Raw genomic sequence first — 26,808 nt, forward strand, 5'->3', positions numbered from 1 at the left:
TCCAGTCAATCATCAGCAAAGGATTACAATACTTTATAATGAGCACGCTGCTGTACCTGCAGAAACTACATTTCCATAAGACTCATAATTATCTGCCGCTGACAAAATGGATGCCTCTCCTCTCAAGGCTCTGCGATGGAAGAGGTTATTGCAGGCGAGGGGAGCTTGCCGCACGCCGCCTCTCTCTGTGCTGCTGCTCGCTGAGTCTCTGTGCTGCAGGCGGGCTGAAGAGGGTGCCACATGAATCTGGCAGTGGCACGGCAGCCCTGTCTGGAGACAAGGTGATACGGACTGGAAATAATGAGCGTGAAAGAAAGAGTTAAGAGGTGCACTCATGCACAAATTTTCTGCACATTAAAACGCCGGCTTGGCCTTGCGGAAAGGTCATGTTATTCAATCAGGACGTGAACCAGTGCGAATGGGAGGGCGAGGAGGAGCTGCAGATAATGCATGTAGGTACACAGCTCAGTGTCTGTGCTCCACTTCATTATCTTTGATCACTCCTGATATCATGTCAGAAGGCAGCAGATGACATCTGACTGCCAGCGTGTTTGTGGGAAGGGGGTTTTCTTTGTAGCGTTTTTCGCAGCAACAAGCCTTCTGCTTCCTTGTCTGAAATAATTATCCAGATGCACTTCAAACAACTTCGACATCAAGCCTTCAATTACGGCTGTCTCTCCTGCTCTCTTTTTAATAACCCCTTTTTATAATCGTATCAACATCGACTGTGTGCCGGGGTGGCCTTTATCGCCAGTGAAATTTTCCTCTGTCGATTTGAAGAAAATGGTTGTTTACAGTCTGCTAATGGCGGCATGTAAATGAGCACAGGTGTTCAGCTGCTGAGGCTTTGTTCTTTCCCAGGTGTGTCAACAGAGGGGGTTGGTTGCTGAGCGTCTTGGGAGTAGGGGATGTATGTAGGAGGGATGCAGGTGGAAGTGAAGCCCGCCCGCTGAGCCCTCAGTCGCAGCTCGTGTCGCGCAAACAGAGGGCCGCACAGTGGGCAGGGTGTTTGTCCCGCTCGGCCCACTTTATGAGGCTCCATCCACCCTGAGGACTTGACTCACACATGCCCTTCTCCCTGCCCTCTATACCCCCTCCATTCCCCAACCCCCTCACCTCAGTGTCCAATTACAGCCCACTCTCATTAGCACAGTGTCTCTCCAGCGAGAGCCTTTGAAAGGGCAGGGGGAATGGCTGCCGCCGCAACAAAGCCACCGACACCAGGTCTTTCAAAATCCGAGGAAAGAGTGAAAAAGGCAAGTGCAGGCAGGACTTCTCATTATAGAGTGCTGTAGAAGGTGAGGGAAGGAAGGAAGAGACCATTGCTGCTGCAGTGCCGAGTGTCATGTTATCTTCTCGCTTTCTTAACAGGACCGACCTCCCACCCGCCCACAAGCCTGCCCCGCCCCCGCCCAAGAAGAAGAACAGTGACATGAAGGGACACTTGACATCCGATGACATCCAGGTAAGATCCGCCTCCTCCCATTCTTCCTCCTCTTTTCTAGTTTTTCTCGTCCTCTCGAGCTTACCCGTCTTAAACTCTAAGAACTTTACAGGCTTTGGTGTCAAATTTCTGACACTATTCTGTGTGAAAGTTTACAGATTGAGGCCAAAAACAATATTCATATCCATTTTTTCTGACTTTCACCTGTTGCCTTAAAGGGCCCATATTATGCTTTTTCTGGTTTTATCTGCCCTTTAGTGTGTTTTCCAAGTGTCCTGTGCATGTTTAGGCACATCTATGTGCAAAAATTCAAAGTCTGAGTAAATGCGGCTTCTCCTACGTCCTCCTGTTAGCCGTAGCATTAGCTGCATGTAACGCTCGGTTCTAGCCCCTCTCGAAATAAATGTGCCAGTGTGACGTCATTGTCAGTGTGAGATCACTGATCTAAGCCCATTGGCTCGTTGTGGTAAGCCCAGCAGCTCATGTTGCATTAACTTCTGTAGCACGCCCACGATATGCCGAAGCCTGCGGTAGCACAGTAGTGCTAAGGTGCTAATGTTTATGCTCCCCTCGGGCGGAGCCAGTGGCTGCATTCCCAATATGGTAAAAGGGGCGGGACATTTCCGAGAACCGTGACCAATAGCGGCAGAGCCGACAGGCCGACCAATCAGATCAGACTTGGCACACGTGGGGACTCTGAACGTGGGCACTTCAGAGCCTTAGAGAGAGAGTCAGAAGCGAGCCGGTGCATGGAGCGGCAGTTCATGAAAACAGACACTTTTTTATAACTTTAGCTATTGTGAACATATTTTAGTAGGTACATAGATTAAATATATGAACCCCAAAAAGGGCATAACATGGGCTCTTTAACTCATCAGTCCACTCTGACATCACCCTGGAATTTGACCATGGCTCTGGCTGGAAAGAGTCGAGAAGAAAGATTTGGTGATTTTTTTGGTCTCAGGAGTTTTGTTTGTGTATAAAAAATAATGAAACTCTCAGAACATTACAGATTTCAGTTTCTACATTTTGCCACTTGTTAGTGTGACATTTTGCAGATTGAAGCTTAAAATCTTTGAAAAAAAAGGTATAATATACCAGTCAGAACATGCACAAAAATGTACAAAACACTGAACTATTCAACACTTGTGAGTTCTCTCTTTATCAGTTGGACTTTTTAGCAATAATCATAGATAAACATGGGAAAGACAGTTGAGTGACTATTCTCCCACATGTTGTAACAGATTTTCCGTCTTGTGAAGCAGTCTGGGTGTTTCTCCTCGTCTTCTCTGGACCGGCTCTTGTCACAGACTTCCTTCCACAATCCAGTTAGAGCACAATTAGCTTAGAGTGCTTGGATGTCTAAATATAGAAACGTCTCTTTCTCCAAGGAAAGCCACTAACATGTACTGTCATTACAATGTAATCACTGCTGCTCCTTAACGTCCCTTTTAATAAGTAAAGTAATGGCAAGTGGTAAGTTTTGAAACATAAATAGTGAGCTCACAGTGCAGCAGAGATATTAAACAGACCCTGTTTGAGGTGGGAACACGTTTGTTTGTCTGGACTTCACACTGTGAAGTAAGTGGATTTACAGTCGCAGTGTATGCAGCTTGTCTGACTTGAGACTTATCCTTTGTTTACCTTTATTGTGTTGATTCATTCTACTGTATTTGGACCTTGCCTTAAGAATGTCGATTAAGGAGCACCACTGGAGTGTTATAGACAGCTTCATTTAACAGCATTGTTTGTTTTTAAACCCAGAGGAGACTGAGACACACTGACATATCAACATGGAGGGGATTAGTGAGTTCACTCTCATCACCGATCTGTAGGGAAAAGAACAAACACTCACAGTCACCGTAAAGATTCATGTTGACTCTTTGGCAGTGTTACTGCTTCGATGTACAAACATGCAGAGGTCCATGACGGCTGCATGAACACAGTGGACATCATATTGTACCGTGCCGGTGAAGTTACTTGCTCGCAGGTTAAAGACGATGGAAACTTTTTTTTATCCAAACTGAACGCACTTAATCGCTGAATCTGCTAGAATCACGCAGGACGAGTGCAAATACTGAACATGGTCCATTTCTCACTGAGTGCTCACAGCTGGGAAAATAAACAAATTGTAGATGGTGGTGAAACAGAATTTTTTTTTTTTTTAATCTGAGAAGCAAAGACAATGACTGCATGATTAGAACAACATGTTTTGATCTGTGTCTTGGCTATATTTGATTGGTTGTGTCATCTTGATGTCATAATGTGTTATTTACTGTTAGTTTGAAAAAGTCAGGTATGTTGTTGTCTTCTATACCAGGGCTTAATAAAGTTATGACCAAACCTGGCCATGACAATGGGCCCTATATTAGCATTAGCCTCAGGCGGGGACCCCCTTCTTCAAAAAAGGTCTTTATTTTGTTGGGACACAGCTGATGAGTTTTGAAGGAGACACAGTGGAGGCCGCATTGCTTTTGCTCCCGTCTGTGTGTGTACTCAAACCACGATTACAAAACTGCACCACAAACTTGCAAAATGCCTTTTGATTTATGTCCCAACACATTCCAAAGCCCTTCTCTCAAAATGTAAAAGTGTAGCTTTCAAAGTTGCATCAACTCTGCACAGCTCCTTTTGTGCCTCAGTGTGTGACCAGCATTTCAATTCAAGAACAATATTCTCTTGTCTAGCCTGCATGAGAACACAATCTTTATATTGCAATGAACTTCATCACGTCAGTATACTGTTTAAAGGAAATCCTCGGATTTTCCTGGTTTTGCATCAACCCTCCCAGTGGCTTCCACTTCATGCTGTTTGCTGTAGATTTGTCTGTAACACAAACAAACAAAAAGTGCAGCGTAGTATGTGATGTGTGCACATTAAACGGTCGGTTCAGTGCACACGAGTCCTCAGAGGTCACCGTGAGCTCGCAGAGACCTTTACTATTGTCAAGGACTGTGTTGCAGAATAATTGGCCATTCCAAATTGGGGAGATAACGTGTAAAAAAGAGTTATTAGAATGTGGATAATTGAAGATTCACCTAACCTCAGAGTCGGCCACCGCGTATCAGCACTACTGAGATTTTAAATCCAACTTTATGGTACTCTTTATAGCTCCAAGGTCAAACTCCCGGACAGCTGGGCAGAGGAAGTAATGGAGGAGAGGAAGGTAATGTCCTCTCCTCCCCGCACAACAACTGCAAAGGAGTGCATGAGCAAGGCATCTAATGCCAGCCTCACTGGCGATTAGTAGAAAGATGAGCCTGTAAAAGACACTTAACTGGATTTATTGTGTTCCCTTTCATGGCCGTAGTTGCTTTAAAAAAAAAAAAAATCTGCACACTCAGCAAGCTCACATCCGGAAAAATAAAAGTAAGCAAAAGGAAAAAATATCACAGAAGGTTCATGACATGATGAGTAAAGTCTGCATGAATGAACAATAATCACGGATGCATAAACAAGAAGCATCAGCGTTATACGAGGGGGCATGTGCAGAACAGAATATATGTGATTACCCACAGGAAAACACTTTGAAGGGCCAAGGTTTTTTTTTCTTCTATTTTGGGCTGTAAGACATACTGCACAGACGTTCATGATGTAACACCGACTGGCCCTTGAACATCGAGTCATTTATTTTCATCCAAAAAACATTGTTGAAGGATAGTCTGAGAAACAACTTTAAAACATAAACATGATGAAAAAAAGGACCAGAACGTAGCTGTCAATCATCCTGATGAGCTGATACTTTAAATGACTGAGATAATCAGCATTGGAGCGCCTGTGCACAATCTCCAATAAAAACATTGTTCACTGTGACCGTTTACAGCTGCATGGTACGTTTTGGTTGACTTTAGTTTAAAAAATAAATCATTTCCATACCAGTTTTTTCTAGACTTTAAGTAATATCTATATAAATTAGCATCTAAATTAATAAAAAATGTAGTTTTAACGCCCTGTGTCTTTAGTGGCGGCCATCATGGCAGAGCTGCCATGTCAGACATGACATGTTAATTGTTGCTGTGGAAAGACCGCTGTATAAGGACGCAATGGTTTTATTTGAGCCTGGTTTTAGGAACAGCTGCTGCCCCCTCAGCACCCCTACTTCCTGTGCCCATGTTATCTAGTAAAAAAGAAATAGTGACAAAGATGGTTAATTAACTCTTATCTCAACAAGTTAAACTGTATTTTTTTTTTTTTTTGCTGATGAGTTTGTTTTTGCTCAATCCAGCACGACCTGAACATCAATGAAAAACCTGATTTAAGGTTTTAATGACATTTTAAAGACGCACTCAGGCGTCAGGTAAAGCATTTTATCACATTTGGAACCTGATAGAGTTGAATATTACAGCTTTATTTCACGATGGGTTGCTAGATGACTCGACTGTCCTGAAGAATATTGGCAGAATTGTGGGTTTATCATCGCCCAATGCACAGAGCGACATCGGCAACGCAGCCAAAGTATCAACTTCGGCGCTCGCTGCATCGCCAACACTCGCTGTGTGTTACTGAGCGAGCCAAAAACGCGACAACCGTGCAGGAGGCCGATGTCTTCATGCTCCAAACTAATGAACACATACGAGGTGTGCTGCTGCAGCTCAACACAATCGAGCACTCTGCACTTAAATCCTTCACCTTTCGATGTGATTTGAACAGAAACGTTCACACTTACAAAGTGCATTTTCTCTGTCATTCAAACGCCTTTTTTTCCAGAGTTATAAAAATGGGGATCAAGCAGCATTTGGCAGCCTTTTGATCCCTCAAAGTGAGCCGTACAGAGGTGTGGAGAGGAGACACTCTGTTCAACATCTTTTGTATAAAATCTCACATGTATTACCTCCATGACTTCATTGTTCTCTGTGACTTTCATTTATTTCCTTTTCTTTCTTCAGTGCGATGCGCATGTCTGATGAAAGTTTAATGAATGTTTTGTGAGTGTTCATTTGTCATTAGAGAATTCATTAATTCCGCCCTGTCATTGAAAGTGTATAGAGCCTGTTTTGAATATACTGTAAGAAACCCTTAAAAGGTACTCGGCTGTCAGTGGCATCAAACTTCTTATTGTGGTTATTACAGAGTTTGACAGATCAATTAGGAGCACGCTGTGCTGAAACTTTTAGATCGGCCACCTGCAGAAGGAAAACTATAGAGGACAACTTTGACCACCTGCAGTTCTCTTAAATGCTGCAGAAAACCTGAGAACTGCACCTTGAATTTAAACACAACTTCAGATACATGCCTCAGCCCCCCCAAAGTCTGCTGAATCTTTAAAAAAAAAAAGCAGCTGTCACGATGTGCCATCTCTTGTTTTTTTATGTCTCTTTGGGAAAAAAAAGGAGCCTTGGGTTACAAAAAAATATGTACGTGCAGTTTCATGGTGTGACTCATGTTGTTTTGATGTATATATTTAAAGTGAAACAGGATTAGTTCCATCATCTTCACCCTTCATTTCATGTGCCTGCTCTCTTTCAACATGAATAACTCGTATTTACTTTAATTAAATATATTAGTATTTGATTTCTGAAAGTTCTTCTGTCTACACCAGAGAACAAACTTCCTTTAGCTGTTCAGAGAATTATGCAGTGATAAGTAAAACACTGCACAAAAGTGACCATTAAATGATCTGCATAATACTCTATCTCATCATCTGTTATACATTCCCAAATGATTCCTTGCAGATATCTTGTTGTGTTGCGTTGACTTGTGGCGTCTCCTGTTTGGTTAAATGATCAAACTGGTTACACAGAAGTGAAAGCCTTTGCATGTTTCATACATATCACTTCACAGAAAATAACAAAAATAACAAGCATCAGACACTTTGAAGAGTCTTTTTTTTTTTTTTTTGCTTTTCAATTTTAAATGTTCCCCTCTAGAGGTATCTGCACTCAGCATGTCGGAGAAGATATTCCTCTTGAATAGGACAAAGCCAATTCCCCAAAATAACTATTCAGACAAGTTTCTGCAGGTGGAAGAGGCTACATTTTGAATATCAGGTGATTCAGTAAAGAATCATTAAACCTTCACAGTACATCCAAAACTATATTAACGTTACCTCTCGATATCACTCGATGTTTGACGAGCTGTATTTAATCTGCACCATATCTGTTTTTTGGAATCCTCTTCATTTGTATTCAGCTTCCTGCAGTTCTTTCCCTGCCCAGCTGAGTAACACTAGCTAGCCCATGCATCTTTACTGAAGCGTCAGAACTTGTTCAACTCTGTTACAGAAGTTTGCATCAGACCTTTTGTGTGATATGGAAGTGATTAATTTGACACAATATCTGTGATGCGCACATGGAGTTCAGCAGAGTGGATAAAAGTTCAAACTGCTGTCAGGCTGCATTTTTTTTCTGCTCATTACCACTGAAAAAAAAACAAATGTGAGAACACAGAGTCAAAAAAAAGCCTTTCAAAATAAGATTCAACTGCTGTAGTGTTGTAGCTCTAAACCGATATATATGCGACAAATGCAGTGGCTTCTGTAAAGTGCAAATTGGAAAGTAACCTTGCCTGTTTAAACTGCTTGACCTGGCTGGATTGTGGATATTGTATGATCTCATTACGAGTCTCTCTGAGCTCTCTGTGTTTTCCCACAGGTGGTTCACCTGGACAAGGACGAGGAAATGCAGAAGCTCCCTCTTCAGCCTCCTTACTACGACATGGCGCCCTCTGAGTCGACCCCCTTCACTGATAAGCCGGTGAGTTGTGACGCCATGAGCGGGTTCAGAGCCTCTGCCGTCGGCCCGCAGTAATTTCCGGTGAAAGGCTTGAACTTTATGTGTGACGTTGTGCTCGGAGGTATTTTAGAATTGATTTACAAATGAAATGCATGCACTGTGACGCGTCCTGAATGTCACCGAGGATCTTTCAGCGAGCTGATGTCCCTGCTGCTTGTCGGGTGTTAAAAAATGCACGAGAGCTTTTCTAACAAGCTGACCAGTAAATCCACTGGGTGCTCTGACTAAGCTCCTTATCTCATCATTTCCATCTGAACCGCTCACCTTTATCTCCTACTCTGGGCCAGCTGACTTCCTCTGTGTGTGTGTGTGTGTGTGAGTGCAGCGTTAGTTTTACATTCTGACCCCACACTCATCACCTGCTTCTGCCCTCTGCCTCACCCTCCCTCCTCTTCCTCTAATCCATCATAATTACGCGTGTGTTTGCATGGCAACCGTGTGCAGATAAATTGCAGTGTGATGCTCGACAGTACATCATCGCCCCTGAGTGCTAACTGTTGACTGTGAAGTGTTTGCCTTGTTGTATCAGAGGCCTCTGCTAACTGTGCGGAGCCTCCCTCAGTGCCACAGATGCCGGAGACTTTCTGAGGCTTTATTTGCTTTGGCTGGAGTCTTGGCTTTGAGTTAAAAAAAACGCTGGGACTTTAAGACAGCTTGTGTGCATGCGAAGGCTCAAGAGTGTGCAATGTGTGTGCCGGCAGAGAGAAATCCTTTCAAATGAGTCTCAGAGCGGTAAATGCAGCAGCCACACAGTAGCAGACAGGAACAGTCTGTTTTAAATTAGTATCAGCAGCGCTTACTGTATTGCTAATGAAGGTGAGAGTGTCATGTTGCGTGTAACAAGGAAACATCTGCTGTTAAGAGTGGAGAGGAAGGTGCACCAGAGAGCAGAAAGTAACGACATTAACATGTGGGTGTTAAAATTCACTCCTGCATTTTTACCTCCATGCACCGTCTCCTGTTAAACAGTTTAACAAAATAATCAACCCAAAAAATATTTTCTGTATTAACTTTGAGTACATTGAGTTCAGGTCTTGAACTCTGGAAGATAAGAAAAGGGGATATTTTGTGATTTTTTTCATTGGAGACCAATCCACTGAGGAGAACAAAACCTGCAAAGAATGAATCCTTCTAATGTATCTTTTGTATCATTGGCTGAATATGAGAGGTGGATGTAGCTACCATGCTGTCTCCAAATGGTTGGTAAGTTAGGCAGTCCGATCACATTCTATTTTTTTTCATTCATTTTAGTCATAGTGACCATGGAGTACTTGGAGGACGTGGGACTTGTCAATCAGTCTGCCCCAAAGCATTCCCAACCCTATTATCAATTTAAGTCTAAATAGGACCATCATGTACAGAATTAGCTTCAGGGGGAAGACATTAAAAGTAATTGAGAACATCAATTCATCAGAAAATTGAATATTTGTCCATGGTGGCCAAAAGGCAGGTAGTTTTTGCAACCCATATAGTTTCCCCCTGCTGGCCATTAGAAAGAAAGCAGGTTAAGGCACTTAACCATTGGCTCTGTGCTTTTACAGCCTTTTTTAATCCAGTTTATGTTTTATTCCACAGTCAGTTATGTGTTACAGATAAAGTCAAGAACTCTTTCTCTCAAAGTCCCTATAGCTCTACAGAAGCAGTTAGCTCTTCTCCACAGGGCTTGAATGTTCATGCAGAAGCCCAGAATGGACAAACTAAACTCTGACAAGTTTCTGCTCTGTTTATGCTGCACAGCTAACAACACTTCTTCTACAACGCTTTGAGAGTGGTTATCAGTCGGCTGCAATTTTCAATCTCACCACTAGATGTCTTTCAAAGTTACACACTTGTCCATAAAGTACATTTTAATATGTAAACAAGCGGTCAGAAGAAATAATTGGCTGTAAAAAACCAGGCCGGCCACTCTGGTTTATAAACTGAACATGTCTTTAATCTGCTTTCTGTCTGCTGTGTTTGGTAAAAAAAATGATTTCTCCTTGATTTGAAAGAGATGAACACTATTCTGGCTTAACCCCCTTCTTAAACTTCACCTCAGATTATGTGTAAGTGTGATGTTTTTCTGATGCTCTGCATTAATGTGTTTATTAAATGACTCATCTTTTCTCAAGGATAACTGAATTACGATCCGCCTTTTCCCCCCCGAACAGACTGATTTGGATTTTCTGTTGACTCGTTCAAGGATATTAAGCTATCATCCTCGGTTCTACGCTCAAAGGAACCAGATGTTAAATTCTGATAATCTTTGGGCACAGAGGGTAGATTTTCCTCAGATTCATTTCTTATCTCCGATAACATGGCACTTAAAGTGAAGTTCAGGGCTGCTCTTAAGATGAATGGGGCATCAGTGAGCTTCTTAAAACACTATTTGTGAGAGGCATGCATTGACTGCTGAGCGCCGACTGTTACTAATGATGATTCTCTCGAGGCAAAACACTATCTGCCAATTTTGGAGTGCGATGTGGCTGTAATTTTCCCCCTGATTGCTCCCTGGTCATGACAAATATGACAGATATTTAAATATCCAGCGAGTGCAGGGGGGTGAGTGCTGCGTAAATATGCAACGCTGGAGAGATTGCACAGACCTGAATTATTAATGTGAAAATGTGTAAAAGATTCAATCATTTCTGTGTAATCCTTTCTCGGGTGGAAATAAGGTACACAGATGCACAGATGCATGGGGGGGGGAGGTATCATCTCATTGCAGTTCAGCCCTCACACCCCCTCATCGTATATACAGCTGACGATGACAGCTGACATCTCTGCTGTGCATTTACTGTCATACCGCCCTCACATCGACACCATTTTCATTACCAGGAACAAGCCAACAGACGAACAGGAAAGATACAACGATATGATCCAATCACCGACTTTCTCATGCAGTCGATTTTGACTCTCAGAAAACATAAAAAACCCCCGAAGCAGCAGCAGCAGCAGCAGCAAAGGAGATTCTGAGGATTTGAGCTGCTGCTTAACAAACATCGCCGCAGAATAAACTTGTGCATTATCTTCTGATTCCTGTCACCCTTCAGCTCAGTTTTACAAACCTCAGCGCAGTCTGAGAAGTTTCTTACTCCGTCTCCACACAAACATCCTCCTTTTGTCAGTTTCTTCACCATAAACGTGATCAGATTTAAACGTCCGTCATAATCACCTTTAAAAGCTCCTGTGGGGAGTTTTCAGCTGGTTATGAAACAGATGGAAATGAATATCCATGACTTTATAAGACTTTATAAAGAATGCAAAACCATCAGCAACAAGACGGATTATTTCTATATTGTAAGTATAATTGCTTAAACTGCTGCTGCAGGGTGGGTGTCAGATGAAGTCAAGACAAAGATTTCTGCAGAGTGATACATCTGGCTTTAAATAGAACGCAGGATGTGATTTTTCATCAAAAAAATATACGTACAAATGTACAGGACAAGAAAAGGCAAGGAAATGAGAGGTACTGCTTTGTCCACAGGGGGCGCCAAATCAACACAAACCAAAAGTTCCGCCCAGGAGCTGTAAGGTAAAAAAGGGTTTAAGGAAATCAAAAAACGTGTTTGCCTGAATGTTGCCCTGTTACCTTTGTGTCTTTGTCTCTCCAGCCTCTGTCAACACTTCCGTTTTGTTGTTGTTGTTGTTTTTTTTTACAGAAACCTTTCACACTGTACTCTCCACAGTGTGTGCATACACTTGTGTTGTCAGTGAGTGTCATCATTTTGTAAGATGATTATTGACTCACTGCCCCCTGGGTCTCCCATGTGAAGCAGAAGATGACATTCGGAGGAGAATTTTTGAAATAGGATAAACAACGCTGAAAGACCTCATTGTCGTTTATTGATTAACCCATTAAAGGTCATTTACCCAATCATCCACTCGGCCAAATGCTCATCCAGTCAATGTGTCACTTAATTATCCGACTTGTGTTTGTGCACGGTGGTCAAAAGCTGGTTAAATGAAGGCCTTTTGTTTGCGTTTACATGCACTACTGATGTTCTCCATAAGAAAAAACTCTTCCAGCACATTACCTGCAGTTGCAGCCATGAGTGATTCTTAAATCCAATCAGGACACATACGTCCTTCGAGTTTGGAAAGATTGCACGGACACAGGTCTAGAGTTGCAACATTGCCCAGTGTGTGTTTTGATTTGTTTATTTACAGCAATTGTTTTTGTTTAGATCCGGTTTTCATCCCCATCAACTCTGAGCTCTGCATCATTCCTGAGAAATGTACACGAGCAACAGAATCGTGCAAACAGATCTGACATAAACACAATGCAACTGGACAAAAATAAACAATCTATTATCCTGAATCACGACGATGGAAAATGTCTTCATGTGCATGTAAACAAAGTCTGAAGTCATTCTCCACCTCCGACCTTTTATTTGTGGTCTCATACTAATTTCTGTCCGACTCTTATGATTTTTGTTTGTCATCTTTATGTGTTTGTCTGATTTTTTGTTTTGTTTACCTGTTCCGTGCTTTCACATATTTCTCTTTGCTCTTCTCTCTAACACGGCTGACCACAAACTCAAAATGTCCCCATGACCATCAGATCATCTGCCGACATTTCCCACCCCCCATCTCTCCTCTCTCTTCCACTCAAAGTCTGTCTCTCTCACTCTCTCATATTTTGGCTGCCTCACTCCTCACACACCTCTCGCCTCTCTTGTCTCCAGAATTCTGGCCACAAGGATTGTGATGTCCAGTATGCGGAGCTGGATACCGCAGCTTTGGCCTCCTCTCCCAGCCCACGAAGCTCTGCTCTCACTGGCCCTGGGGATCTTGTCGAGTATGCAACCATCCAGCCTAGCTCACACTAGCGCATGCCATTATAGGCCTTTCCCCTCAGACTCTGGCCTCAAGGTACACAGACTGATGCACTCCTCCCCCCCTCCCTCCACATGCACAGACCTCCCTTTTATGTTCTTCACATGGTTCCTTTTGTCTTCCTACCTCTTTGGTACTGGCCATCTTTTGATTTCCCCCCCTCGCTGCTCTGCAGTAAGTTGGATCGAGGCGGAGATATTTCAGGCTCTTATTTCCACACAATATAGCACTCGTGGCAGAGACGTGAAGAGATGCAATCAAACCAGAACCTAGTCTGCACATAATTGTGCGCCCATCACAAGATTGGACATAAAAGCGCTCTGTTATTATCTTCAAATATAAAGTGTGACTCACTTCATCCTCTTCTTGTTTTTCAGTATTTTAATGCATGAATCCTGATCGTAGAGAAATCTGTCGAGATAGTATCTGCCATGTTTAACATTTCATATTAATGCCAAATATATACGGGCGATTTAGCTGCATGTGTACGTTGCATGAACGTAAACGAGAAATGTTGAATCACCGTCCGTGAAATTGAATTTAGCGGTAGAAAGTTTCACTGTGCTTTAGGCTGTTTTTAAGATGTTTCCTAACCAAAATGACAGTGTCAAATATTGCAGATGCATCAGGTGAAAATTATTTTTTTTTCTAAACAGACAAACAAAATGTGTTCCTCAGCTGATTATGCCACACTCCACAGCCCTGATTGGCTAGCAGGGAAAAAAAACAAGCTCTCGTCTCCCAAGATGCTGCTCTGATATCTCATCTGGAGCCCAGAGGAGAGAGACGGAGAAATCCTTCCATCTCACACAAACACACACACAAACACAGCCCTCTGCGAAACACTCAACACCGTCATTACACACATACAGCAAAGTGGGATATAAAGGGGCACAAATGGCCATGTTGTTCGGCTGGTTAAACTGGTTTCTATGACAATTCTACAGGCAGGTAATTCTCCAGGCAATTCAGGAGCTTTCTTCAGGCAATTGTTGAGACCTGCTGAGGCGCTCGGCAAAGTGTGTGTTATTGAAATAGTGCAGCAGCAATTCCCCTCACATTTAAAGGCAATTGCATTCTAGGGACATAAATGTGTAGAAGTAAAAATTCATCATCGTGCATAAAGCTTTAAAAAAAACAGAATGAAATCTACAGCTGGAATAAATTGTTTGTCTTTTTCTTAAATTGTATGATACACAAGCGGAATGATAACTAACAGGCAGAAGACACATTGTTTCTGTTTTTTCATCTTGCATTGCAGCTTTTGGTTCATTATGGAGGTGACTCTCAGGTCTGACCGCCCCGGGCAGAGACAATTTAAAGCCACACCAGGAGCACTGTTTGGCAGCAGGAGATACAGTTTGAGTTCCAACCATTCAAAGTCATAAACTCAAAACGCCTGAGATCCTTTAAAGAAAACAATGAGAATGAAAAAGCACATCATTTCGAAAATATGTTCAGCATCAAGCATTTGCAACTAAGTAGGCAAGAGGTCATTTACAATTCATCATCATTATCTTTTATTCTAAACAGATTCACTCGTGTATTTGCGGGTAGCTTCCTCCTTAAAGCACACGATAGAAGACGGTTGGGGAGCAGCAGCGATAAACCTTGCAATAAAAGGCAGAGCTTTTGGAAAGCTGCATGGGAGGCAGCCATCACAGCCACTCTTCTAAATGTTTATTGCAGTTTTAACACATGAGCAGGCGGCTAGTGTAGCAGCAGCAGACTTTTTTGCAGCGTGCACACAACATCGTGAGCAGCAAGGACGAAATCCAATGACAGTGTCGGTTTGTCAGTGTGCTCGAGCAAGTCCTCTTTACGTCTCAATTTGACAAGTCCAACCATACACCCAGCTTCGATTATTCAGAGACAAATATGAAAGTTTCAACAGGGCGAACAGATCCTTGTTTCTTCTGCCTCTCTCCTCATGACTTCGACTGAATCAAATGACCGGATTTGAATATTTTTGCATAGAGTAACCTCATTTTTAATATGTTGCTATATGTGCTGCAGTCTGCATTAACATCCCAGCTTTATCTTTGCTATTAAATCTTTGGCAGCTGCATGTGGGAAGAAGCTCCTCAAAGTCTTCCCAAAATATTCAGTAAAACTTAATTTATTCTGGATGTGGGTTTTAAAAAAATCTTCATTACACTATCATCATTTCTCATGAAATAAGGCTCAAAGTGAACGTTATCTGGGAGGCGCACGTGACAGCCTGCTTTCAAATATGTGGGTGTTTTAAGGACACCACTGGAACAGGTTCAATTGAATTAAAATAATCTTTATCTGTCGGCCATTTTTAACCTATTTAAAACATCTTTTAAGATTGATTTCTACAATTAAAATCTTCTTGAAAATGAATCTCTATGAGAATGTTTTTCCCCCTCAATGTTTAATCATTAGAATCTGATCTGGAAGCATCAGATAACACTGCTGTGACACAAGGAAAGCAAATGAATGAACATGGGTTTGAGTCGTTATGTCAGCATTAACAATGTGTTCAGTCAGCAGCAGCGTAGCAGAGGAGGATGTTAAACATGAAGGTCCTCCTGGGAATGGCCTGTTAACGTTACTTGTTTGTAATAAGCATTAAGCTCCGTCCTGACCGGCTCCAGTCACGAGGTCGCAGCGTTCAATCAAATCTTGGTTTGCTGAGCCACGGACCGGACCTCGAGTTCAAATCCAGGTTTTCAAATTCCTTTTTTTATTCTCCGAGCAGATTAAGGGACTTTTAGTTCACCTCTGGTCAGAGGCTTGAAAGTAATCAGTTAAATAAATCAGCCGTCTGTTAATCACAGCCTGATTGTATTACCTATTATACATATTCATTATAACAGATTCATAATGATCAGATATCAAAATGTATTCAGGCCATATTCCTCCAAGGTTATGCTATCTGTCCAACATACGGGCGCTTCAGAAGGACTTCAAGGTGAGCCAGATTTCATTTAGATAAACCTCAGTTTGAAATGTAGGCATTAGAGAACATTTTCATCAACTTCTTCGTTTTACATATTTGGACAAAGTTGAAAAGAAAGTTTCCATCTCAGTTAGAAAAGAGTTTGTTTGACCTGAGACAAAGTGAAACGACACAAATGACCTCTGCTCAGCTTTGTGAAGAGTTTCTGAACTTCAGCGTCAGGTTTTTTTTTTTTTCTCTGCAGCGTGGACCTGAATGCACCATGTCGCTTTCCAACAACTCCTCCCAACAAATACAACAGCTTGGTCAGTGACCCTAAACTTCAAAATATGAAGTTTGAAGTTGCCCTCCAGCGTCAGTTTTTGCACTTGCAGGGAACCTCAGCCGAGTTAGCCAAGTTTTCAAACCTAATGCTTCTTCAGAAATTGTCCAAAAAAATGAGAACCCGATCACTCTGCTACAAAGCAGTACATGTTCGAGCTAATGAGCTAAATGTGTGCAGCATTCATGCCCGAGAAAAATGTCTCAATGTGCACAACAAAAGTGTATCGTACTGTAATTTACTTATCTTATCCTATTGTTTGCGTTTCTGTTTATTTGGATGCCCTTAAGCTTCATGATAAGAAAGGAGCTTTTCTTCCTGGGGTCAAAACATTACAGAACAGACAGCACATTAACATTAACTAAAAATAATAGAAACAAAAATATAGAGAATATAGAGCGATAACGTTTAGTATCATATCATATCGTATACATTGTATGGTATCGTATATATTGTATTTTTTAGAATCCTTTTGCATTGTTCTGATTTGAACTGTCAGCTGCCAACATTGAGACAAAGACAATACTGAGGAGTGATGAGTGTTGTTTACTGCTTAGATGTGCTAATAGGAGGCGAGGGGGGTGTATTTATCATTAATGATATAGTAGATTATTAATACTGTATGCTGTAGGTTTACTAATGATCTTCCATAAAAAAAATTGGGCAAAACGGATTTATGATTTTGACAAACAAACAAAAAGAAAAACAGGAGAAAAACAGGATAAGGATAGAGACTGTCTGCTGGGGAATGAAATCTAACACCAGGCAGCACTCTCAGTTCATGAAAGCATCCTGTAAATAGAAAGATATTTATCTGGTCTAGATGTTCCTGCCCCCCTCCATCACCAGATTATTGTTTACTTTTCAGTGTTCCCTCACTTTCCGTGTTTCATCCTTGCAGCAGCCACAAATAATTGCTACTGAGACGCTGGTTGAGATTTCTGTAATATTCGATCGTTACTTTCAAAGACGTTTTTACCCTCTTATGGTCACAGAATATTTCACACAGGCTCTAGTCTTAACATTGATTCAAACACAAGTGTCAAACCAGAGGAATGGAAAACTCATCTCTCTGCTTCTCTTTTTTAACTTTCAGATCATTTGACTTTAATTTTACCAAATAAAAAACCCCTGACTTGTGCCTCTTTAATTCTTAAAGTCTAAGATAATCTTTTCCATTAATGGCCTACTAAACATTAAGTTCCCTTTAAAAGTAAGTTAGTGTCTTCCATTCAGCCATTATCCTAAATCATCCAAATCCCTGGCCCGCTGCCCAGAGTTTAATGTTGAAAGTCTTAGAAACAGAAAAAAGACTCGTTCAGTTTGACTTCTGCTGAAGATCAGCCAAAGGTGAAATAGATTTCAGTCGTCAAGAAATGTATTGATTAACAAAAAGTTAGAGGTTAAACTAGTTTTTGGAAAGTGTATGGAGGCTCAAGGCTCAGTGAAATTTATGAAAAAGAAAAGATTTGAAAATTCTCTTTGTGCCAAATACCAAACAGCAACAACAAAAACCCACACACACATAAAAAAGCTCAAACTTTTCTTTGACTGACGGACACTGAAGGAGGAATCTAAAATATAAATGAATGAATAAACTGTCTAACAGCAATGCAGACATGTTTTATTCTCTGACAGCAGGTTCATATTAGTGATCGTTTTTTGTAAAATACTTTATAATAAAAGTAAAGCATGTAGGTGTGCTGTCAGTGGAGCAGGTATTTGGCTCTCAGCAGGTTTAGAGATCTGTGATTCAGCCCCGGCTGCGCTGACGAGCCTCCTGGAGATCGATTTGACCGTATCAACATCCATAATGGAAGGAACCCAACGTAAATACCTCCCACTCCCAGTTATAGATATGTAACTCTGACACGTACTTTCTAGAAGGTACTTGGCCTTCATAAATGATAAATAAGACGCTTACATCAGATACAGTGTAACCTAATAAATGAATCATAAAACAGTGCAAATAACAAAACAAGTAGAACCTGGAAAGTATGTTTTGGTGCCGGCGGACTGTGTCTAACAGAAGCCCGAAGCAGAACATCCACACATTTGATTTTGCTCTGTTTCTCTGTGGTAACAAACACATTTCTTTATTACAGTTTTTTTCCAGCGATCCAGATTTATTGATCTCGTTATGTTGGGATATCAACGCTGCATAGCCTGTGATTGACTGTGACTGTGAACGACTTAGGTTACTTGAGATCTCAAGGAAACAGCTTAAATTAAGTTGTGAACAGGAGAAACCTGCATTATCCAAATATAAATAAGTTGAGATATCGAGAAAAACAATAAGTTTTACTTCTTAACACAAGAAAACAGGGTTAAAAGGAAATGTATTGATGCATGTCCTCTTAGGGCCTCCGTAGTATTTGTCTGGTTTGCTAATGAAAATGTTTGTTTTGGTGGAATCAAGACTAATCATCCATGTAAAACTTAATTTCACCATGCCATTTTTGAAAGGGAAAGCTTGGTATTTTGGGAAAAATGCTAATTAGCTCTCTTGCTAATTAGTTTCCCCTATTTTAATAGTCCAGTGAAACTATGGATACTAAACTGTTTAGCTTAGTAGATGGTCGGCTTGATTAGCAAAGGACTGGAATAAACAAAAGAGCTAGCTTCAATTGTTACTAATAAACAAAATGTTCTTACAAGCACCTTTAAGGATCACCTAGAAATAACCATGCACACCAACACACTGAAAACCCACACTTTATCTTATTTAAAATATTTGAATTTGTTAGATATAAAAAATGTGATCAGAAGATTTTGACCATAAAATAAAACTATGCTAGCCGTCTCCCTCTGTTTCCAGTCTGTGTGCTAAGCTAACTGTCTCCAGACTTAATTTATGTTGAAGACAGATTCATTGTGCAAGAAAGAAAATTAAACTATTTCTCAAACTATTACTTTGGGAAAATGACAAGAGTTGACACGCTGTTTTCTCTGGTCTGACAAATTCTTAGTGAAAGCATTTCTCAGCTGATTGTGTTTGTCATCGGGGTGACACTCGATCATTTGTCAGACTTGTACTGTCAGCACTTTGCTTAAGTTTCAGGTCTGAATCTGCGAGGAGTCAAACTATTTCTCAGACTGTTGGTTTAAATTGAGCCTGAAATAACCGAAGTTATGTCAGAAAGCAAAGAAATTTCTAACCAAGCAGAACTTTTTTCTTCAGCTGTCTGAGTGGTCCTTGAAACCGCTCTGAAACAAATAAGGACTTCAGACGTTCCTGTCAATGTCTCCGGCGTGTGTGTCAGGAAAGGTTTACCCTCACGCCGTCTTCTGTGAAAACACTGATTCACCTTCACACACAATCACCGCTCAGCGCTTCGTCTCTGTGAGATCCGCTGTTCTCGTCTCCCCATTCATCCCAGAATCATTTTAAATCCGTCTTTTCTTTGAGACATTGATGATTTGCTTTCTAGTGTACATGTTGTTTGTATCCTTATTTATATAATAAATTAAATCTGATTAACATGAGGATAACATTTCAGTTGAGAAAATTCACACAAAATTTAGTTTAAAGTTTAAACACATGTTAGGCTTTTATGGGACCTCAGACTGTTAACGGCCTGCTTATTACAACCTTATATTTGTTTTAATCACTTACATTATATACACTTTATAATATATGCACAAGATATATTATGAAAGGATACAGTAGAATAATGAATGATTTGATTTGATACAATTTGATACAATTTGATACAATGCAATACTTTACCTGAGAATGCAATACCTGACAATACGATGAGATATGGGATACAATACGATGAAATACGAAACGATATAAGAGGATACAGTACTTATGCATAATATATATTCATCAACTTAAACAGTCAGCTTTGACGTCCTTATTTTTTACAAAGACTATTGACTATTGTATATTTTTCTTTTCTGTTTGGCACAAGCATCACATTTTATGCAGATTAAAGAGTGTAAGAGAGTTCGTATCATCCTTTTTTGTAAGTTTAAATTCCTTTCGTCCTCTTATTCATTTATTTATTTTGTTTTTAATAACCAGAACTCTTGTTTCATTATCATGGCTCAATCATCTAAATCACTCTTTACCTGTAAACAAATCAAACAGACGATGGAAACTCCCTCAGGAGAAAATGCTGAGTTAGGTTCAACGTGGCCACTAGAGGGCACTAAAACAAGATGAATAGAAAATGACCCGTGTTCATTGATTTTTTAAATGACATTCTGCTGGTAGTTGTAGTAGTGTAGTCACAGGTGTAGTAGTTGTAATATTAGTAGTTGTAGTTTTTCTAATATCCTGTTTCCCCACTGATCTGTTCATTTCATTCGAGGGACTCTCAGTATGAGAAGTATTAAGTTAACAAAATGAGTTTTGTTTTAGTCTTTTAATTTGGGTGGTTGGTACATTTAATTCTGGTCTGTAAAACAACCTTGTGTTTGTTTCTCTAAGAGTGCAGTGTGTTTAAAACTAGAATCTTAATTTTCCTACATAACTATTGTGATTCCACTTTAAAGGCTGAAGGAGCCTCATTCATGTTTATGCAGAAATAAAACCTCTGACCTTATAGTTATTTAGCTCCTTTCCTTTCCGTTGTGGTTTCATGGCCTGCAGTGGTTGTGCTGGGACAATGATATCGGAGCATACTGGTTACCGTGTTAGTACATTTTTAATAGCACATAACATCTGTGGTGTTTGGAAGTTGACTCACCACCCATGCACCCAAACACACGTTGGCACATCTCACAAAGCACACCAGAATACTGAACTCCTCTCCCAGTGCAAGCACCGTGATTAAAAACTAACACACCAACCGAATGATGCAAAGTAAATCCAACAAACCTACGCGTTTCTCTGCAGACTTGTTGACTCTAAACTCTGTATTCAAAGTTTCAGCTTTACAGCCAGTTAGCAGAGAGACATCAGCACGGTGGCTGACATCCTGAGGACATAGTGTTCACAGCTCCATTAAAGATCTTTAAGCCATTATAAAGTTTGAAGTGGAGCGAGCAGCGCTGTGTTTTGAATTCTAATAGAAAAACTGTCAGACAATGGACGCTTTAAACGTTATGATGTAACACAAACACAGCAGAGTAGCCGCTGCAGTTGTTTTGGTTCAATTAGGAGAGAAAAAGGGAGAACATTTTACAAAGTCTGCAGTGAAAGAGTTCACAATATTCTGTTTGCATCCTCAGAATAACATACATGTTAATAACAGGTAACCTTGTGAATTCAGCCAAAAGCACTCTGTATATTAACTCATAGAGAGCAGCAGTGGTCAGCCTGCCAAATTGTAGTATGTTTGTTGCCCTTCAATTTATTTTCCATAGTCTTAGAAAATGGCCTCCATGATGTCATCAGAGTTTTCTTCCAGGTGGGAATTGCCATTTATTATAAGAAGGATTTCTTTACGACTTAGGGTTTGTAAGAAATAGGAAAGAAAGCTTTTAAACTATATGTTGGGAAATGTAGTTCCTTTTTTTCTTTAGTTGGATCAAAACTATGGACAAAAAAGACCGGATCTCATCATCTGCTTTACCGATTTTCACAAGACTTTCTTTAGTTTGTCTCCCATGCTTCCACAAAACGTTATTTAATGACATCCAAAACATAATGTACACTCTTTAACTCCAAGTACTGACAGTTATCATCGTTTGCAATTATGTAAGAGAAACCAAGGCAAATGCAATTCACTGACTCACTTCACTTAGTTCAATGTCTGATTTCAAACCACACAGCTATTTTCTGTATCTGTATCCAAACCCTCGAATAACTTCTCTGCAGCTGGCCTAAAGCAGTTCTCACCACCATCTGTACCTCTCTGATTCATCAAAACAGGGCCCTGAGTGTCTAACGTTAGTGGCCAGTTATGCACTTATTGCATATTAAATGCTACATCTGGTGCTGTAATATTTAAGTGCTTATACATTTCCCGTAACTGTTAATGTAAAAGTAAAAAACCTGTTATTAAATCAAAACACATTCTGTACAATCTGATAAGTAAATGCAGATGTTGAGACAAGTACAGACAAAATATATTTTTTTGAAGAACTAAAAGCATAAATATGCATCAAAACAGAAGTATTAGTTTTGACCCTGTTGGTTGCTCAGTGTAGAGAAACATGCATGAATATTTATTATCATTGTGCTAAAATCTGAGTTTGTTGCTGAACTCTGACATTGAAAAATACAGTTCATAATGTTTGTTTTATAAACCACTTAGTGTTCTGCTGTGTACAGTAAAAGTCAGGTTTAGTCAACCATCCTAAGTTAAAGGAAACCCTGTGACCCGGCAGAATTATCTCCTCTCTTCTTCTTCTTCTGTCCTTCTCCCTGCAGGACTCTGGGAGGCGTCCAGAAGAGGTGTTGAACCCGGCTGAATACATGAGCTACCAGCGCGTCTGCAACATGGACCAGTTCCCTGAGTCTCAGCCCGCTCCGGCCTATCCCCCTGTTACCTTCTTGCCTCAGCACCCCTACACGCAGCAGCCACCCAGCGAGCCTATGTACTCCAACACCAGCTTCCCCGCCCCCGTCCCCGCCCCTGGCCCCCGCGCTCCATTCACGTTCCCCAAGGAGCAATCCGTGTGACATGCCACATAACTTTTAGCTCCGCAGGAGGCGACATGATAGTGCCCCCTAAAAACGCCTCGTGGAAAATTACGCTCTGCTGAAGGGGAAGTGCATCCATTCCCACCTCGCTTCTGTTTATTCTGTACGCTTAGACCACGTGTGGGCTTCTCCCTGACATGATGAAAGTGTCTGTAATCTGTGGCCCTGAACCCCCCTGTGTATTGTGCACTACACTGAGGCTGTCTGTAGGACCCCTGCTCACGTTGTGATGTTAGCGTAGCCAACACAAACTACCCTCTTCCCCCACTCCCCCCCCCCCTCCCTCCACCACCTTCACGTGCCCACACTTCCTATTTGTTTTCTGATTGCCTCCTCACTGTTGAATATTTTGCTTTCTTGCCAGCTGTCTGAGACCGTGTACAGAATATGCCATGTATCACTCAAGATGTTATTTTTCTTCTTTTTTTTTTTTTTTTTTTACATTTCCTACAGTGATAGTGACCTTTTATAGCATCGTGCTATTTTTTTTTTTTGTTTATTTCCGTTTGTCTGTCAATCATATGCTTGCTTCTTTGAAAGTAATATACTGTACTGTACGTGTGATCGGGTGTGTTTTCATGGGAAAAAAAAAAGAAAAGCAAATGCCATATAATTTGTAAACTTAATTATCAATCTATAATGACGTGGACTACCCCTTTAATGACAGTAAATGACAGGGTTGTTATGTGAAGATATAAATTGGCAGTCTCTCATCTGAATCCTTCATTACTTTTCTTAATAGCTTTGCTGTTACAGAGTTTGACTGGATATTTCGGACTATTAGAAGCGAATGTTATCCTCATTAGCACTAAGAAAAACAAAGGGCTTGAGATCCAACAGTATTACTTTCGTCTACCCCTCCATGTATTATTATCCATCTATCCACACTATTATTATGAGTTTTAATGCTACTATTATTATAATTATCTGCAAGTAGTTGCCAAAGACATCGTTTCATTCCTTTTTGTCCACATGCGTTCATGCCAACGTTTACATTTTCAACATCTTTGTTTGACGGGAAATAGAACGTAGTTGATTGGCAATGTGCTATATATTCTCCTGGTTTACATTTCTCCTGCTATATGCCATATTTTCCATATCTGTATGTGAAAAGTAGAGCTCCTCATGGACGGTTGCTTTGAGGCTCATTGCATTGTGGGTCCTTGCACTGTGTTTGTGCGGGGGTATCAACCAGCAGGAGTTGTTCTTTATGCGGGTGCAATAGGTGAAGACAATCACATACCTGGGTTGTCCTGGGAAAAACTCAAACTTAAGTTGGTACCCACATTAAAAAGGGAAAGACTTTTTCAAGGACAGCCCACACTTCTAACATATTTAAATATTTTTTTTGAATATGATTTGTACTAATATAGCCTAAGGCGTTTCAAATCAGTTGAAGAAACGCTGAAGAGAAAAGCTTGCTACTGTATTTTTTTAGAGACTGCGTAGTTATATATATGATAGCACTTCACTTATTTTCAGAGTCCCTTTTACACTGAGACTGTTCAGTTCAGACCATACATAAGCTAATGTGCTTGACGAGCCTATTTCAGGAGACTTCTGCTTCCTACACACACAAGCCCTCTAGACACAGCAAATTTGCATAAACTGAAAGTTCACATTTTTTTGCCATGTCAGCTGTATGAAAAAAAAAAACTAAGAAAAGAAAATACTTGTGTTTGTGATAATTGTGAAAAAAATACCTTAAGGTGTTGAAGGTAATTTAGTGTTTACTCTTAATGGTGGTTATTGGGATAGAGTAAAACTTGTGAGACTTTCTCCTGTGCTCACCTTGTTGTCTTGCAATGGCTCGATTTGTGTGCTAGCATTTAGTTTAAGAAGCGGCGACGAACCGCTGAAGGAGTTTGATATTGCTGTACCTGATGTGCGATATAAAAAAAAAACACTGAAACACTACTTTTGTCTTTTTGTGACACATTTACTCTACATGAGATCCTTCCTGTCATTATAAGAATAATCATTATTATTATTATTATTATTATTATCATAACTGTTAAAGTAGGTGCCACAACTCGCTGCGTATGTGCTTGAAATGGCATTTACATGTATCTATTTTCACAATGATTCCTTACATTTTCAGTCACATTGAATTATTTTTGAATGTCCTGAAGATTATTGCCATGTTTTGTTTTCACCCTCAACTTTGTTGTTTTGTGTTTTTGTAAGACTGTAACAATTTAGGTTTTATTTTTTTAAACATATACATATATATAGGTCTACAGCACATTTCTTTTGACATTTATTGTACATTTTTTTGTGGAAGGATATTGCCTGAATACATATTAATTAGGGTTGTGAGATCTTTTTTTTTTTGTTGCTCGGGCTGGAATTATGTGAATCAATTTAACCTGTTGTTTTTTTTTAATTTGGATTATGTTTGATGTAAATATTAACAATGTATCTGATGTGTGAAAAAAAGTCATGCAGTTTAACATTAAACTTCACAAACTACCCATTTTCTTGTTGATTTGTTGTCAATATTGTCAACACATACTGTATATGCACGACTTAAATTTCAGGCAAGCTGATTGTCAAGTTAATGAGGGTTCGGGTTAACTTACTCAACCTGTTTACTGGGTTGTTGTCAGTCCATGGACATTTGCTCAAATGTGTATATTCATATATTCCCCTATGAAAACAGAACCTAAGCTTTCTAGCAGTAATTTGTTTCACAAAAGATAACCGTCTAGCTCAATAATGATAGATTTAAAGCTTCAGTAATTGATTGATTTCTTGTCCACTTTGGGCAGCAGAATATACCTTTATGTGTCCCTCTAAAGTTACCATAAATTCAGTACACATAGCACTACATTAGCTCTCATTTGGAGCTGTGTTTGTGTCTGACTGGCAAACAAAAGTTCAATATTGGTTTCACTTTTTGCTTTGTTTTTGGTCACCACCAATCTAATCGCTGACCCTTTAGCTGCAAACTGCACCACTGTGCTAACAAGCTAGTTTACTAGCTTTGTCCAGATATCACTTGAAAGTCATTATGTATGCTACATATTTCACTTGACAGCATCAAATACTCATCTGTTAGAAAGTTGATGAGTCATCGTTGGCTAAAGTTGATATTGCCTTTTTTTTGTTTTCCAAACTTCTGCTTTTTCACAAATCCACCTCGCACAGGGCAGCATTAGCAGACATTTGCATCAAACAATAGATTTTGTTCACTATTGCTCAACGACAATCACACGCTAATTGCTACCTTTGTCTTTCCAATGTTTGGTGCCGGACAGGTAAAGTTCAATACAAATGTCCTATAGAGTACATTTTAACTATGAAAGGTATGCACCATTAAAGGTCCTATATTCTGCTTTTTCTGGTTTTATATGCTCTTTAGTGTGTTGTCCAAGTGTCCTGTGCATGTTTAGGCACATCTATGTGCAAAAATTCAAAGTCCGAGTAAATGCGGCTTCTCCTACCTCCTCCTGTTAGCCGTAGCATTAGCTGCATGTAACGCTCGGTTCTAGCCCCCCTCGAAAAAAAATTGCCAGTGTGACGTCATTGTCAGTGTGAGATCACTGATCTAAGCCCATTGGCTCGTTGTGGTAAGCCCAGCAGCTCATGTTGCACGCCCATTAACTTCTGTAGCACGCCCACGATATGCCGTAGCCTGTGGTAGCACAGCAGTGCTAAGGTGCTAATGTTTATGCTCCCCTCGGGCGGAGCCAGTGGCTGCATTCCCAATATGGTAAAAGGGGCGGGATATTTCCGAGAACCGTGCTGAGTGACTGACCAATTACGGCAGAGCCGACAGGCCGACCAATCAGATCAGACTTGGCACACGTGGGGACTCTGAACGTGGTCACTTCAGAGCCTTAGAGAGAAAGTCAGAAGAGAGCCGGTGCATGGAGCGGCAGTTCATGAAAACAGACACTTTTTTATAACATTAACTATTTTGAACATACTTTAGTAGGTACATAGATTAAATATACGAACCCCAAA

The 26,808-nt window shown here is 40.5% G+C and overlaps 1 protein-coding gene across 6 annotated transcripts in view; it reads left to right on the top strand.

Moving 5' to 3' along the window:
- nectin1b (nectin cell adhesion molecule 1b) overlaps positions 1-25,309 on the top strand; it is a 151,474-nt gene extending 126,165 nt beyond the window's left edge. Inside the window, exons 8-12 of one of the 6 annotated variants that reach the window (XM_065960608.1) lie at positions 1,370-1,465; positions 8,035-8,136; positions 11,642-11,689; positions 12,843-12,955; positions 22,567-22,743. In XM_065960608.1, the coding sequence (XP_065816680.1) occupies positions 1,370-1,465; positions 8,035-8,136; positions 11,642-11,689; positions 12,843-12,955; positions 22,567-22,597 (390 nt within the window). In that variant the 3' untranslated portion in view covers positions 22,598-22,743. Of the gene's footprint in view, positions 1-1,369; positions 1,466-8,034; positions 8,137-11,641; positions 11,690-12,842; positions 13,030-22,566 lie in introns of all 6 variants that reach the window. The other 5 variants (XM_065960606.1, XM_065960611.1, XM_065960610.1 and 2 more) reach the window with 5 other exon arrangements.
- The last annotated feature ends 1,499 nt before the right edge of the window (positions 25,310-26,808 follow it).

This window comes from Labrus bergylta, chromosome 11 (genome assembly GCF_963930695.1).
Source record: "Labrus bergylta chromosome 11, fLabBer1.1, whole genome shotgun sequence".
Classification (NCBI taxonomy): Eukaryota; Metazoa; Chordata; class Actinopteri; order Labriformes; family Labridae; genus Labrus; species Labrus bergylta.